Source organism: Hylobates moloch, unplaced genomic scaffold, assembly GCF_009828535.3.
Source record: "Hylobates moloch isolate HMO894 unplaced genomic scaffold, HMol_V3 SCAFFOLD_4, whole genome shotgun sequence".
Taxonomy (NCBI): Eukaryota; Metazoa; Chordata; class Mammalia; order Primates; family Hylobatidae; genus Hylobates; species Hylobates moloch.
In genome coordinates, this window is record NW_026652279.1 from 99,652,751 (window position 1) to 99,668,063 (window position 15,313).

At 40.6% G+C, this 15,313-nt stretch overlaps 1 protein-coding gene across 2 annotated transcripts in view; it reads right to left on the reverse strand.

Annotated features, from left to right (window-relative positions):
* PSPC1 (paraspeckle component 1) overlaps positions 1-12,631 on the reverse strand; it is a 67,786-nt gene extending 55,155 nt beyond the window's left edge. The window contains exons 1-2 of one of the 2 annotated variants that reach the window (XM_032150689.2): positions 12,311-12,631; positions 485-590 (exon numbers count right to left, since the gene is read on the reverse strand). In XM_032150689.2, coding sequence (XP_032006580.1) covers positions 485-590; positions 12,311-12,417 — 213 coding nt within the window. In that variant the 5' untranslated portion in view covers positions 12,418-12,631. The remainder of the gene's footprint in view (positions 1-484; positions 591-12,310) is intronic. The other variant, XM_058437785.1, reaches the window with a different exon arrangement.
* Between the last annotated feature and the right edge of the window lie 2,682 nt (positions 12,632-15,313).

A 15,313-nucleotide genomic window follows, 5' to 3' on the forward strand; every position in this document is an offset into this window, starting at 1 on the left:
TAAAATTATATGAAATCAGGTATTTCAAATAACATAAATTGGGAAATAAAGTGGTTAAAGATGTAAAAGATCGGCCATATGTTTTAAGTGTTATGGCTGATGAGTACACACTACAATTCTTCTGTACACGTCTGAAATCTTCCAAAATAGAGATGTTTCAATATTAGCATATGGTGAAAATCAGTCAAGTGGAAATGATGTATATATATCAAGACTTCTAATTTAATAGCATATGTCTTTTAAAGATCAACTAAAATAATAGGAAAAAATATAACATCCACTTCATAAAACACAGATACCATCTTCAGAAACTAATTTTACTTTACTACCTATGAGAGGTTAAGAAAATCATTAATTTATCAAACATGATGAATTTAGAAAGGTTAGAAAAGACTACTGTATAAACCAAAATCTAAAGCACTCTAAACATATATCATAAACCTGAAAATATAAAATCATTTTAGTTAACTAGTAGTTTACTTACATTTTCCATGTAGTTTGGCTTAAAGCCCTCTTGCTGTCGCCTCAGTTCCTCCTGTTCTCTGTGTCGGATCATTTCTTCCTCACGCCGCCGATGCTCCTCTTCATGTCTGAAAATTTTTTAAATAAAAATTTCAGCATCATGACATGTGAGCTGTCACTGGACATTTTACTTCATGTAAAATGAAATCATTTATGCAATCACATTATGCCAAACCTGTAATCACGACTGACCACGGCATAGTAAATTTACCTTCCTTCTATGTCACTCCAAGTCTTTAATAAATCAAAAAAGCCAAAGAAATAAAGTAACTTAGCTAAGGTAAACCAGAAAAACAAAGTAAAATCATAACTAGGATAGTTATTTGCGTACATTCAAGAAATTGAGAGTCAAAAAAAAGCTGAAACATGTACTCTCTTACTGTAGAAAGGAAAAAATCTCGGCCAGCCATGGTGGCTCACACCTGTAATCCCAGCACTTTGGGAGGTCGAGGAGGGTACATCACCTGAGGTCGGGAATTCAAGACCTGCCTGGCCAACATGGTGAAACCCCATCTCTACTAAAAATACAAAAATTAGCCGGGTGTGTTATAATCCCAGCTACTCGAGAGGCTGAGGCACCAGAATAAGTTGAACTCAGGAGGCAGAGGTTGCAGTGAGCGGAGATCACGCCACTGCACTCCAGACTGGGCAACAGTGAGACCCTGTCCAAAAAAAAAAAAAAAAAAAAGAAAAAGTCTGAGATCTACTGATCTATCACTGGCACTGCACAGTTCTTAAAGCCACTCAGAACATATCCAGAGATAAGCCACCTCAAAAAACCACAATGCCTAGACAAAAATCCTATTTCCAAAAGGAAGCCTTATCAACTCCTCTCTCCCCATATTCATCAACCCACTGAAAGAACTCCCCTGAAGCAGGTGTCAGCCCACAATCTGCTTTTAGAAATTAAGTGTTATAGCATAAACATTTACATTTACATTACTGTCTATGGTTACTTTGGGGCTAAAGCAGTGAGTAGTTAAGACAGAGGCAATATAACCTACAAAGCCTGAAATATTTAATATCTAGATCCAGGAAAAGTTTCCTGACCCCTGCACTACAGGTCTCTTCAAAGGAAAATCACTACCTACATATAGCAGGATTACGATTCAATCAGTAATTAAGTTATAAATGATTAAGAGGAAAAACCTATATAGTAATATTGAAGTAACAGACTCACATTATATTGGCATTTAAACCAATGCAAATTCAAATACACACAGGTTGAGTTTCCCTAATCCAAAAATCTGAAAGCATTTCTGAATCTTTCTAAACCTGAAATGCTCCAAAATCTGGGGTTGTTGTTGTTGTTGTTGTTGTTGTTGTTGTTGTTGTTGAGACAGGGTCTTACTCTGTCACCCATGCTGGAGTGCAGTGTCCCAATCTCAGCTCGGTTCACTGCAGCCTTGACCTCCCAGGCTCAAGCAATCCTCCAATCTTAGCCTCCCAAGTAGCTGGGACTACAGGCACGTGCCACTATGCCCAGATAATTTTTTGTACTTTTGTAGAGACAGGGTCTTGCCGTGTCGTCCAGACTGGTCTTAAACTCCTGGGCTCAAGCAGTCTGCCTGCCTCAACCTCCCAAAGTGTTGGGATTACAGGCGTGAGCCCCAATACCCCGGCTGGAACTTCCTGATAGCCAACATGATGTTTAAAAAAATGCTCATTGGAGCATTTCAGATTTAGGATGCTCACCTGGTAAACACAATGCAAACACTGAAAATGTGAAAAAAATCCAAAATACTTATTCTGGTGTTAAACATTTCCCATAATGGATACTCAAGGTGTATGCCCTCCACCAATAAAACTGCAAAAGTAATTTATATAGTGAAGGCTATATAAAGCTGATGCCCCATTATTAGGTCTCGTTTTCCAGATTACTCTTATAACGTACTTTTCCTACATTTAGAATTGCAAATCCTCAAATTTCAAGATACCTTGTTCTTGTTTGTTGCACAACACTCCCGCTAAATCTGAGTCCACTAATTAAAAGATATGGTGATTTCTTCTATTACCAGAGAAAAAACTCAGAATTTCATGTCAGACCACATGAACAAAAATGTTCCTAAGGGATTTCAAGCAAAATCTGGACTATTTTAAGATTGTTGTCTTACTCTCTATATAACTCTTAGTATAATCCTTAAAAATAATCTTTTTTTTTTTTTTTGAGACGGAGTCTCGCTCTGTCGCCCAGGCTGGAGTGCAGTGGCGCGATCTCAGCTCACTGCAAGCTCCGCCTCCCGGGTTCACGCCATTCTCCTGTCTCAGCCTCCTGAGTAGCTGGGACTACAGGCGCCCGCCACTGCGCCCGGCTAATTTTTTGTATTTGTAGTAGAGACGGGGTTTCACAGTGCTCTCGATCTCCTGACCTCGTGATCCACCCACCTCGGCCTCCCAAAGTGCTAGGATTACAGGCGTGAGCCACCGCGCCCGGCCAAAATAATCTTTAAGTAAACTGGTTAATCCATTTCCTAGGTATTAACACATTTCATACATTTTACTGTGAAGAAAATACTTCACATTCATGGGTGTGGGTGGCGATGGGAAGATCCAATAAAGGCCACGTGTTGAAATTCAGTTTTTCTCATTTTAAAAGGGTCAATATACTCATAATATACTAATACTACTTATAAAAAGAGTCAATATACTAATAATATACTTATATGCTCAGTGGGATCTGGGGCAGCACCCCATAATCAACCACATTAATATTTCTGCAGTAAGATACAACATTCACACTCTGGAGATAATAAAGGTTTCACGTAACAGGAGTTCAGATCAACTTTTGCCATCAAATGGATTCACGTCAGATTGCCACTTGAATAAGGATACACAGAAAAACTTTTGGCAGGGCGCGGTGGCTCACACCTGTAGTCCCACACTTTGGGAGGCTGAGGCAGGTGGATCACCTGAGGTCAGGAGTTCAAGACTAGCCTGGGCAACATGGTAAAACCCCGTCTCTACTAAAAATACAAAAATTTGCTGGACGCGGTGGCACGTGTCTGTAATCCCAGCTACTCAGGAGGCTGACGCAGGAGAATCGCTTGAGCCCAGGAGGCAGAGGTTGCAGAGAGAGCTGAGACTGCGCCACTGCACTCCAGCTTGCAAAACACAGCGAGACTCCATCTCAAAAAAAGAAGAAAAAAAAAAAAACACCACCAACTTTTTAGTCTCAAAGCTTCCGAATTACAAAGACAATACAGTAGACACAGTGACCTTGTTGGGGGCCCACTTCTACCACATAATTTTAAATGAACAAACCTATTTCCAGTAAACAGAAATGTATGCACAAATGTGCAGGGACATAGGTATACACAGATATATACTGTGGCATTATTTATAAAAGCAAAAGGTCAAGGACACATTAATCAGTTATAAATGGGAGACAAGGTTCACTGACACCTTGGGAGACAAGAAACACATCTGTTACAGAGGTGGATTACTATCTACTGGCATGAAAGAATGTCTGCGATGCAAATGTCAGGAAAAAGGGCAAGTAAAAGAATGGTATTGCTATTACTGCTTTTAAAAAATCATTTTTATGGCCGAAATTTGGTGGCTCACACCTGTAATCCCAGCACTTTCGGAGGTGGAGGCAGAAGTGAAGGTGGGAGGATCACTTGAGTGACAGCCTCTCTCCACAAAAAATAGAAAATATTAGCCAGGGCCATGCACAGTGGCTCATGTTTGAAATCCTAGCACTCTGGGAGGCCGAGACGGGCATATCACTTGAGGTCAGGAGTTCAAGACCAGCCTGGCCCACATGGTAAAACCCCGTCTCTACTAAAAATACAAAAAAATTACCCAGGTGTGTTGGCACGCACCTGTAATCCCAGCTACTCAGGAGGATGAGGCAGGAGAATCGCTGGAACCCGGGAGGCAGAGGTTGCAGTGAGCTGAGACCATGCCACTGCACTGCAGCCTGGGTGACAGAGCAAGGCTCCATTTCAAAAAAAAGAAAAAAGAAAAAAAAAATATATATATATATATTAGGCAGGAATGGTGGCACACGCTTGTAGTCCCTGCTACTAGGGAGGCTAAGGTGGGAAGATCACTTGAGTCCCATAAGGTGAGACTGTGGGGAGCCGTGATCACACCACTGCACTCCATTCTGGGTGACAGAGTGAGATTCTGTCTAAAAAATCAAATAAAAATCGTTTTTAAAACCATAGAAGAGGGTATGAAAAAGTTTATACCACATGGGAAATGATTAGGGGAACAGGAGCATTGCCCTTGAGATTATACCACGCAGAAGATTCTATAATCTAAATTTAATGACAGCATACAGAAACATTCCTGTTGCCCATATATGTTTGCTTTCAATTATTTCTACTCCACAAATGCTTTAATGACCACCTTTATAATTATATAAATTACCTTTTCAGGTCAAGGATTGCTTTCTAGGTTATATTCACAAATGGAACTACTAACGAGAGGAGAACTAATAATTATGACAAATTTTAAATCCTTCACGTTACATTTAATTGAAAACTAATAAAATTTCAATTTTACAATTTGTTTTATTTTGAGGCCCATTAATTATTTACAGGTCTCAAATATTCTTGCAGGATTCTGAAAGATGCTTACTGGATGAAACCTCCTTGCTGTTATTGTTCAGCACTATGGCTCCACATCCAACACGGAGCCCAAGACATAAGAAGGGCTTTATAATAATTCGCTAAATGACTTAAGAAAGGAAGTGGGGGCCAGGCACACTGGCTCACGCCTGTAATCCCAGCACTTTGGGAGGCCAAGATGGGTGGATCACCTGAGGTCAGGAGGTCGAGACGAGCCTGGCCAACATGGTGAAAACCCTGTCTCTACTAAGACTACAAAAATTAGCCTGGCGTGGTAGCAGGCGCCTGTAATCCCAGCTACTTGGGAGGCTATGGCAGGAGAATCTCTTGAACCCGGGAGGCAGAGGTTACAGTGAGTCAAGATTGTGTCACTGCACTTCAGCCTGGGCAACAGAACAAGATTCCTTCTCAAAAACAAAAAAAAATAATAATATAAAAATTAGCCAGGCGTGGTGGTGTGCACCTTTAATTCCAGCTACTCAGGAGGCCGAGGCAGGAGAATCGCTTGAACCTGGGAAGTGGAGGTTGCTGTGAGCCGAAATCGCGCCACTGCATTACAGCCTGAGCGACAGAGCGAGACTCCGTCTCAAACAAACAAACAAACAAACAAACAAAAAACAAAGAAAGGAAGGAAGTGGGGCCGGGTGTGGTGGCTCATGCTTGTTATCCCAGCACCTTGGGAGGACAAGGTGGGCTGATCATCTGAAGTCAAGGGTTTGAGACCAGCTTGGCCAACATGATAAAACCACGTTTCTACTAAAAATACAAAAATTAGCCAGGCAGGGTGGTGGGCGCCTGTAATCCCAGTTACTTTGGAGGCTGAGGCAGGAGAATCACCTGAACCCAAGAGGCAGAGGTTGCAGTGACCGAGATGGCGCCACTGCACTCAGCCTGGGCAACAAGAACGAAACTCTGTCTCAAAAAAAAAAAAAAAAAAAAAAACAAAGAAACGAAGTGGGTAGGTGAGTAAATGGGTGGAAAGAGAAGGAATGAAGGAATAAGTGAATGAACAAAACAAAGGAATAACTACTAAGTGGTCAAGTCACAGGCTGAACCAGTTCACGTAAGCCCCTCATCCTGGTCTTCCTTCAATACCTGCCGCAACCTCTGAAGAATTAAGTTACCTATGAAAAACTAAATAATTTATTTATAGCATTGAAAGTAAAACCAGAAACTTATGTACTCCAAATATATTTCTCTCAAAATGTACTGTCCTAGGCCAATTTTTCTATCTTCCAACTAAAGTAAAGCACAAAGGCAGAATTCAGACTATTTGGCTTGTTAACAAATAAAGCTATCTTACTTGGCAGCAGCCTCAGCCAGATAAATCTCTTCAATTTAATTATGACAATTTTCTTCATTTGCTCCATCTTGCAAATATGTATGAGTTCCTAGACATAATCTTTTTTCTTTCCTTTATACATACTGCAAAACTACTCAAACTTTTTTTTTTTTTTGAGACGCAGTCCCCTCTGTCACCCAGGCTGGAGTGCAGTGGCGCAATCTCCACTCACTGCAAGCTACGCCTCCTGGGTTCAAGCCATTCTCCTGCCTCAGACTCCGAGTAGCTGGGACTACAGGCGCCTGCCACCACGCTCAGCTAACTTTTTGTATTTTTAGTAGAGACAGGGTTTCACCGTGTTAGCTAGGATAGTCTCGATCTCCTGACCTTGTGATCCGCCTGCCTCGGCCTCCCACAGTGCTGGGATTACAGGCATGAGCCACCACGCCTGGCCAAAAACTACTCAATTTTAAGGAAAGTTGTTCATACTTCTTAAATCAAGATCCTTACCGTTAATTTCAAAAGAAACTCCCCAGCCACTAGAAAAGACTAAGATTGTAACAGATTTATCACTGCCTGTATTTACTAGAATTTGGTCAAACATAAAGGTTACCCATCAAATTATCACCTCATATTGAGATATTTTCAGTTAACTGAATTTTAAATTGAATCTGATGCCCCCGTATATTGAGATTACATAATTTAAAAAAAATCACGCAATAAAAAATTACATCTTCAGGCCGGGCACGGTGGCTCAAGCCTGTAATCCCAGCACTTTGGGAGGCCAAGGCGGGCGGATCACAAGGTCAGGAGATTGAGACCATCCTGACTAACATGGTGAAACCCCGTCTCTACTAAAAATACAAAAAATTAGCCAGGTGTGGTGGCAAGCACCTGTAATCCCAGCTACTTGGGAGGCTGAGGCAGAAGAATGGCATGAACCCGGGAGGTGGAGCTTGCAGTGAGCCGAGATCACGCCACTGCACTCCAGCCTGGGTGACAGAGCGAGACTCCGTCTCAAAAAAATAAAATAAAATAAAAAATTACATCCGCAACAAGCATTCCACATCTCAGCCTATGATTAAATCAGCAACCTATCCTCTATGTGCCTCACGAGCTTCCCCTAATATTAACCCCTTGTATAATCATAGTACAAAATTATGAAAACCAGGAATGAATACTAGTACAATATTATAATTAACTATAGACATTACTAAAATTTCACCAGTTTCCTCACTAATTTTTTTTTTAAAGAGACAGGGTCTTCCTATGTTTTTTGTTTGTTTGTTTGCTTATTTGTTTTAAGAGACAGGGTCTTGCTATGTTTCCAAGGCTGGAGTGCAGTGGCTATTCACAGGCGCTATCCCGCTACTAATCAGCACGGGAGTTTTTACCTACTCCATTTCTGACTTGGGCCAGTTCACCCCTCCTTACGTAACCTGGTAGTCCCCCTGCTCCCAGAAGGTCACCATATTGATGCCAAACTTAATGTGGATATCCAATCGACATAGTGCATTACAGCCCAGAACTCCTGGGTTCACGCAATCCACCCACCTCAGCCTCCTAAGTAGCTGGGACCACAGGCCCACTAACACCTTTCTTCTGTTCCAAGACCTTACCCAGAATCCCACATTGCATTTAGTTGTTATTTCTCCTTAGTCTCCACCAGTCTGTAACAGTTCAGTCTTTCTATCTTTCATGAACCTGACACTATTAAAGAGAACTGATTATTTTGTAGAATGTCCTTGAATTTGGGTTTTTTCTCATGACTCGAATGATTATACATATCTGGTAAGAATATCACAGAAATAATGTTATATCCCATTCAGTGAATCGTATCAAGGGGCTCCTGATGTCAACTGTCTTATTACAGGTGATACGAAATTTAGTGTTTGGTTATGGTGGTGTCTACTGGGTTTCACCACTTTAAATTTAATATTTTTTCCATTTGTACTTAATACAAATTTGAGATTATGCAAAAACCCTGTTTCTCAAGTTTTTACCCACCAACTTTGGCATCCATCAAAAAAGCTTGTCTGTAGCAATTATTATTAAAGATCGAGGCACCAGTTATGTTCACTGTTACTGAAGCTTCTAGGGCCTCTCAGTAGAAAAAGCCACAAAATACAGCATATGGGCCAGGCATGGTGGCACATGCCTGTAATATCAGTGCTTTGGGAGGCTGAGGCAGGAAGGATCACTTGAGGCCAGGAGTTTGATACCAGCCTAACCAACATAGCATAATCCCATCTCTACAAAAAAATAAAAATTAAAAAATTAGCTGGGTGTGGTGGTGCACACCTATAGTCCCAGCTACTTGGGAGGCTAAGGCAGGATTGTTTGAGCTCAGGAGTTCGAGGTTACAGTCAGCTATGATTGCAACACTGCACTTCAGCCTAAGTGACAGGGCAAGACCTTATCTCTTAAATAATTTTTTTTAATTAAAAATAAAATACAGTATATGTATACATATTAACCCATACATAAACACACATCTATATTTCTGCACATATTTGTCAATATTAAACACCACAGGGTTCATACCTCTGATTCAAATCACACTCACACAGGATTTTAATTTTAGCCATTCATCTTTCTCTAATGATGAGAAACCTGAGTCTCATTATCCACAATATACAGTCATACCTTGGTATGTGCAGGGGATTGGTTCGAGAACGTCCCCCAGATACCAGAACCCACTGATGCCCGAGTCCCTGACATATGGTGTAGTATTCGCATATAACCTATGCATATCCTCCTACACACTTAAAAGCATCTCTACTTATAATACCTAATACAATGTAAAGACTATGTAAACAGTTGTTACACTGCACTGTTTACAGAGAACAACAAGTAAAAAAAAGTCCTCCTACACACTTAAAAGCATCTCTAGATTACTTATAATACCTAATACAATGTAAAGGCTATGTAAATAGTTGTTATACTGCACAGTTTAGAGAATGACAAGTTAGTCGGGCGCGGTGGCTCACGCCTGTAATCCCAGCACTTTGGGAGGCTGAGGCGGGAGGATCACGAGGTCAGGAGTTCAAGACCATCCTGGCTAACACGGTGAAACCCCGTCTCTACTAAAAATACAAAAAATTAGTCGGGCATGGTGGCACGCGTCTATAGTCCCAGCTACTTGGGAGGCTGAGGCAGGAGAATGGCATGAACTCGGGAGGCGGAGCTTGCAGTGAGCCAAGATTGCGCCACTGCACTCCAGCCTGGGCAACAGAGTGAGACTCCATCTCAAAAAAAAAAAAAAGAGAATGACAAGTTAAAAAAGTCTGTTCATGTTAGTATACACACAATTTTTTCCACAGATATTATCAATCCACAGTCAGCTGAATCCATAGATGCAGAACCCACAGATACAAAAGACTGTACGTACTGATCTGTTCATGTAACGTATACACACAAAGTAGTTTCAGAACTACTGGCCCATACGCCTAACTAGCTTACAGAATTGATGTATGGTTCTTATCATTAGTATTATGATATCCAGTCAAGATACTATTTTCCAGTTATTTAGGTTCCTTGTTTTCTTCCCTATCCCCTTTCAATGTGATGTTATTCATTTGTAAGACAACTAGGTTAATTTCTTGTATTTTTGTATCCTATTTTGGAATCCATCCCTCATATTGTTTGGTTTTAATGATTTATTTTTTGCTTACATGAGGGGTAGGTATAATTTCAAAAAGCCTAGCTGTCATCTCTAAGTTTTAAGAGGAAAAAGCTGGATTCAGGTAAGACTTTATGTTAGGGGAGAGGAGCTTTCCTTGTCTTTGTTAAAAGTAGAAAAGATCTGGCGGGGCATGGTGGCTCACGCCTGTAATCCCAGCACTTTGGGAGGCCGAGGCAGGTAGATCACGTGAGGTCGGGAGTCCAAGAGCAGCCTGGCCAACATGGTGAAGCCCCGTCTCTACTAAAAATACAAAATAAGGTGGGCATGATGGCACAAGCCTGTAATCCCAGCTAGGAGGCTGAGGCAGGAGAATCACTTGAACCTGGGAGGCAGAGGTTACAGTGAGCCAAGACTGCACTATTGCATTCCAGCCTGGGCAGCAAGAGCGAAACTCCATCTCCAAAATAAAATTAAAAAAAAAAAAAAAGTAGAAGAGATTTGAACACGTCTGTACAAAAAGGAAAAAAGAAAAGTTTTAAAAAAGGTTCCTGAGGAAGGCACGTTCATGATGTTGAGAGTTGTAAAAAAAACAAAACAAAACAAAACAAAACAAAACAAAACAGTGGTTCTCAAGCTTTCAGATCTATCTGAATACTGGAGGATTCCAGGTGGCTGGGCCTCACCACTATAGTTTCTCATTCAGTAGTTCTGCAGGGAGGCTTGAGACTACATTCCTAACAGTTCCCTAGGTGAAATGTTAATGCTGTCTGTCCAGGGAATATGATTTAAGAATGAATTGGGGCCAGGTGTGGTGGCTCACGCCTGTAATCCCAGCACTTTGGGAGGCCAAGGCGGGCGGATCACCTGAGGTCCGGAGTTCGAGACCAGCCTGACCAACAATGGAGAAACCCCGTCTCTACTAAAAGTACAAAATTGGCCAAGTGTGGTGGCGCATGCCTGAAATCCCAGCTACTCAGGAGGCTGAGGCAGGAGAATGGCTTGAACCTGGGAGGCGGAAGTTGCTGTGAGCCAAGATCGCGCCATTGCACTCCAGCCTTGGCAACAAGAGCAAAACTCCCTCTCCAAAAAAAAAAAGAATGAATTGGGTAGAGTAAAATCATATAGAAATATTTATAAATTGATAAACTCAGGTACAAAGTTTGAAAAAATACATCAAAATATACAGAATATCACCTATCTGTAGACCAGAGAAGCTTCAAATTTGTTCATGGTTTTACACTTTTTTCTTTACTTTTACTTCCCCATGAACACCTTATTTTCTTACCACAAGCACTTTATATTTTTAAAGCAAATACTATTTTCAAAAACAGATTTCTACATTTGCTTTAACTATCATAGCTTTGTTCATAATATTTCCTAACTAGTATGATTTCTGAACCTTTGAAGAGTAATGTTTATACCATTATATTTTGCAATTAAATGCCACAGGCACAAGGTGAGCTATCAATGTGGGTTTATACATCTTGAATTAACCACTCTCCCAAACATCCTTACTTAAACCTAAAAGATTTCAAGCTGACCATCACGATTGTCTATTATGTACTGAGATTTTAAGTCCCCATAACCCCTTTTAACACGGAGTCAACTTCCAGAAATCTTTTTTTTTTTTTTTTTGAGATGGAGTCTAGCTGTTTAGCCCAGGCTGGAGTGCAGTGGCAAGATCTCAGATCACTGCAACCTCCGCCTCCCAGATTCAAGCGATTCTCCTGCCTCAACCTCCCGAGTAGCTGGGATTACAGGCGCATGCCACCACAGCCAGCTAATTTTTTAGTTTTAGTAGAGACAGGGTGTCACCATGTTGGCCAAGCTGGTCTCAAACTCCTGACCTCATGTGATCCGCCCACCTCAGCCTCCCAAACTGCTGGAATTACAGGCATGAGCTACTGCCCCCAGCCTCAGAAATCTTGTTTAAACATTATCAGAAGCACAAAGTTACATAAAGATATTCATAGTAGAGTTACACACATAACAAAATAAGAGCAACGCAAATATATCCATCTCTGGAAAAATGGATATTCACAGCATATTCTTACAATAAATTACATATAATAATACCTAAAACCCTTGTTTAACTTCAAAGTGTTAGCATTCAAAGTGCCCTTAGCCAGCTAAAAAATAGCAAAGAATTATGCTACAGTATGAAGTAATTCACTGTGTGTGGTTAAAATGGGCAATTTTTCTATCTTTCCTGTGATACTCAACTTATACAACTTGTAACAGGTGGTGGGGAGTTTTTATTAATAAGACATACAATTCACGTTTCTTAAAATGATCTTCTTTTACCTTAGTTGTATTTGCTTCCGTTTTTGCAACTCTTGGTTTCTGAGTTCTTCCAAGCGTCTGAGTTCTTCTTGACGTCTCATTAGATCTATAAAATAATGCCTGCACATTAATATTTTTAGTTTCCCTTTCCATATTTTTATACCAATAAGTATAGAAGTTCTCTATCACTTGCAATATATTGGTATATTACTCATTTTATAATAATGTAAGCTGCGTAATTAAATAAATACCCTTTCTGAGCACGTTTCTTCATGTATATAAAAAAGAGTATTCAAGTTCATTCTTGGCCAGGTGCGGTGGCCCACGCCTACAATCCCAGTACTTTGGGAGGCCAAGGCAGGCGGATCACTCAAGGCCAGGAGTTCGAGACCAGCCTGGCCAACAAAGCAAAACCCCAACTCTACCAAAACTACAAAAATTAGCTGGGCATGGTGGCGCACACCTGTAGTCCCAGCTACTCAGAAGGCTGAGGCAGGAGAATCACTTGAACCCAGGAGGCGGAGGATGCAATGAGTTGAGATTGTGCCACTGCACTCCAGCCTGAATGACAGAGCAAGACTCCATCTCAAAAACAAGTTCATTCTTGTTGGGGGAAAAACGCGTAATAAACTCATCTTGGCTGGGCACGGTGGCTCACACCTTATAATCCCAACACTTTGGGATTATATATGCCCAGGTGGGCAACAGAGTGAGATGACTCAATCTCAAAAAAAAAAATAAATAAAATAAATAAATAAATAAATAAATAAATAAATAAATAAAAATTCATCTTTATGCCAAGAAATTAAAATAGGTAGGCTGGCCTGTGCCTGTAATCCCAACACTTTGGGAGGCCGAGGTAGGCGGGTCACTTTGGCTGAGGAGTTTGAGACCAGCCTGTGTAACAAGGTGAAACCCTGTCCACAAAAAATACAAAAATTAGGGCCAGGTGTGGTGCCTCACGGGTGGAATCTCAACACTTTGGGAGGCCAAGGCAGGCGGATCTCCTGAGGTTGGGAGTTCGAGACCAGCCTGGCCAACATGGCGAAACCCCATCTCTACTAAAAATACAAAAATTAGTTGAGTATGGAGGTGCATGCCTGTAATTTCAGCTACTCAGGGGGTTGAGACACGAGAATCACTTGAATATGGGAGGCGGAGGCTGCAGTGAGCCAAGATGGCGCCACTGCACTCCAGCCTGGGTTGCATAGCAGAACTCTAAAATAAAATAACAAACTGTAATTGTTTTCAGCAGCAAATGCAAAAAGCCCAAACACATGCCTTTAGAGACACCAGCAGACAGCACTTAAGAACCAGACCAGACAAACAGGAATCATAACATAAAACCCAAGGAACCTCCCTCACAACACAATTAGCATGAAATTCCTCCCTAACTAAGCCAATATCTTACGAAGAAGAGTAGTGAGGAGAAAATTCTTCAAAGAAGAAAGCAAAGATAAATGCTGATATAAACAAGACTTTTCAACAACAAAAAAGCATTTCCACTATCACCAATCCCTGCCATATCAAGAATAGGTGGGTTCCAGAGTAAGATAATGAAAAGTACATTTGTATTGCACATCTGAGAAGTAGTGTATAAACTTTCCACGTTAAAAATCTCCAAAGCTAAAAATCTTTGTGATTTTGTACAAAATTATGTATGTATACATGCATATATTTTAAAATAATAAAATGTTAAAATACTCTGGATAGCACAATTGCTGGTTGCTTTTATTTTCCTTTTCTCTTTATATCTGAAATGTCTAAAGTGAACAAATTACCTCAACTGAATGTTTCTTAATAAATACCTATACTCAAGAGTTGACTCATATAATACTACAGCTAAAGTTAATCTAAGGTACCAATAACCCAAACTTCATAACAATAGCAAAACAGGCATCATAACCATAACAAGGTAAATATTGTTCTCCCCATTTTACAGATTAAAAACAGACATTTATAAATTATTCAAAAGAAAAGGATTCAGATAGATTATAAAGTTGCCCCAGCTATATTACATGATTCAACTGGGATGCCAGGCCAAACCTCTCCTTATTCCAAAGCTCTTTCAAAAAAGTATGCCAAACCTAGTTGATCAGACTCAATTGGAAAACTTAAAAATATGCATTTGGGGATGTTGCTAAGAAAAGTCTGTTTCAGTATATGAGACAGGGCCCAGGTAGTTCTCATAATAGGCCCATAGAGAAAACACTTGATTATCTGAAAAATGTTAAACATGACTGCAATTATTTCAAACCTTTATAACATAATTCTCAAACTTAAATACTCATTAGAATTACTTAAATACCTGACCAGTATTTAAGTAATGGCTCACACCTGTAATCCCAGCACTTTGGAAGGCTGAGGCAGGCCGACCACCTGAGGTCAGGAGTTGGAGGCCAGCCTGACCAACATGGAGAAACCCCGTCTCTACTAAAAACACAAAAATTAGCCGGACGTGGTGGTGCATGACTGTAATCAGAGCTACTCAGGAGGCTTAGGCAGGAGAATCACTTGAACCCGGGAGGCGGAGGCTGCAGTGGGCTGAGGTCATGCCACTGCACTCCAGCCTGGGCAACAAGAGCGAAACTCCATCTCAAAAAAAAAAAAAATTACGTAAATATCTTTTTTTTTTTTTTCTCTCAGAGACAGGGTCTCACTCTGGCACCCAAGCTGGAGTACAGTGGCATGATGGTAGCTCACCAGAGCCTCAAAAACCTGGGCTCAAGAGATCTTCCCACCTCAGTCTCCCAAACAGCCAGGACTGACAGGCTATGCAATTTAACAAAGCTGCTTTTAACCTCTCAGATCTTATCACCTTACCTGTAACATTGGTATAATTAGCTCAAAGGCTCCAACAATCCATTATCAAATAAGCACAATTACCTAATACTTACAAGAACTATAAACTTAAAACTACCATTTTGTGCTTACTAAACTATATATTTTTTAAAGTTCCTAATACCCAAAGTTCCTGATATTTCACTAAAGCTTATACATCTGTACACTGCAATGATTAATATC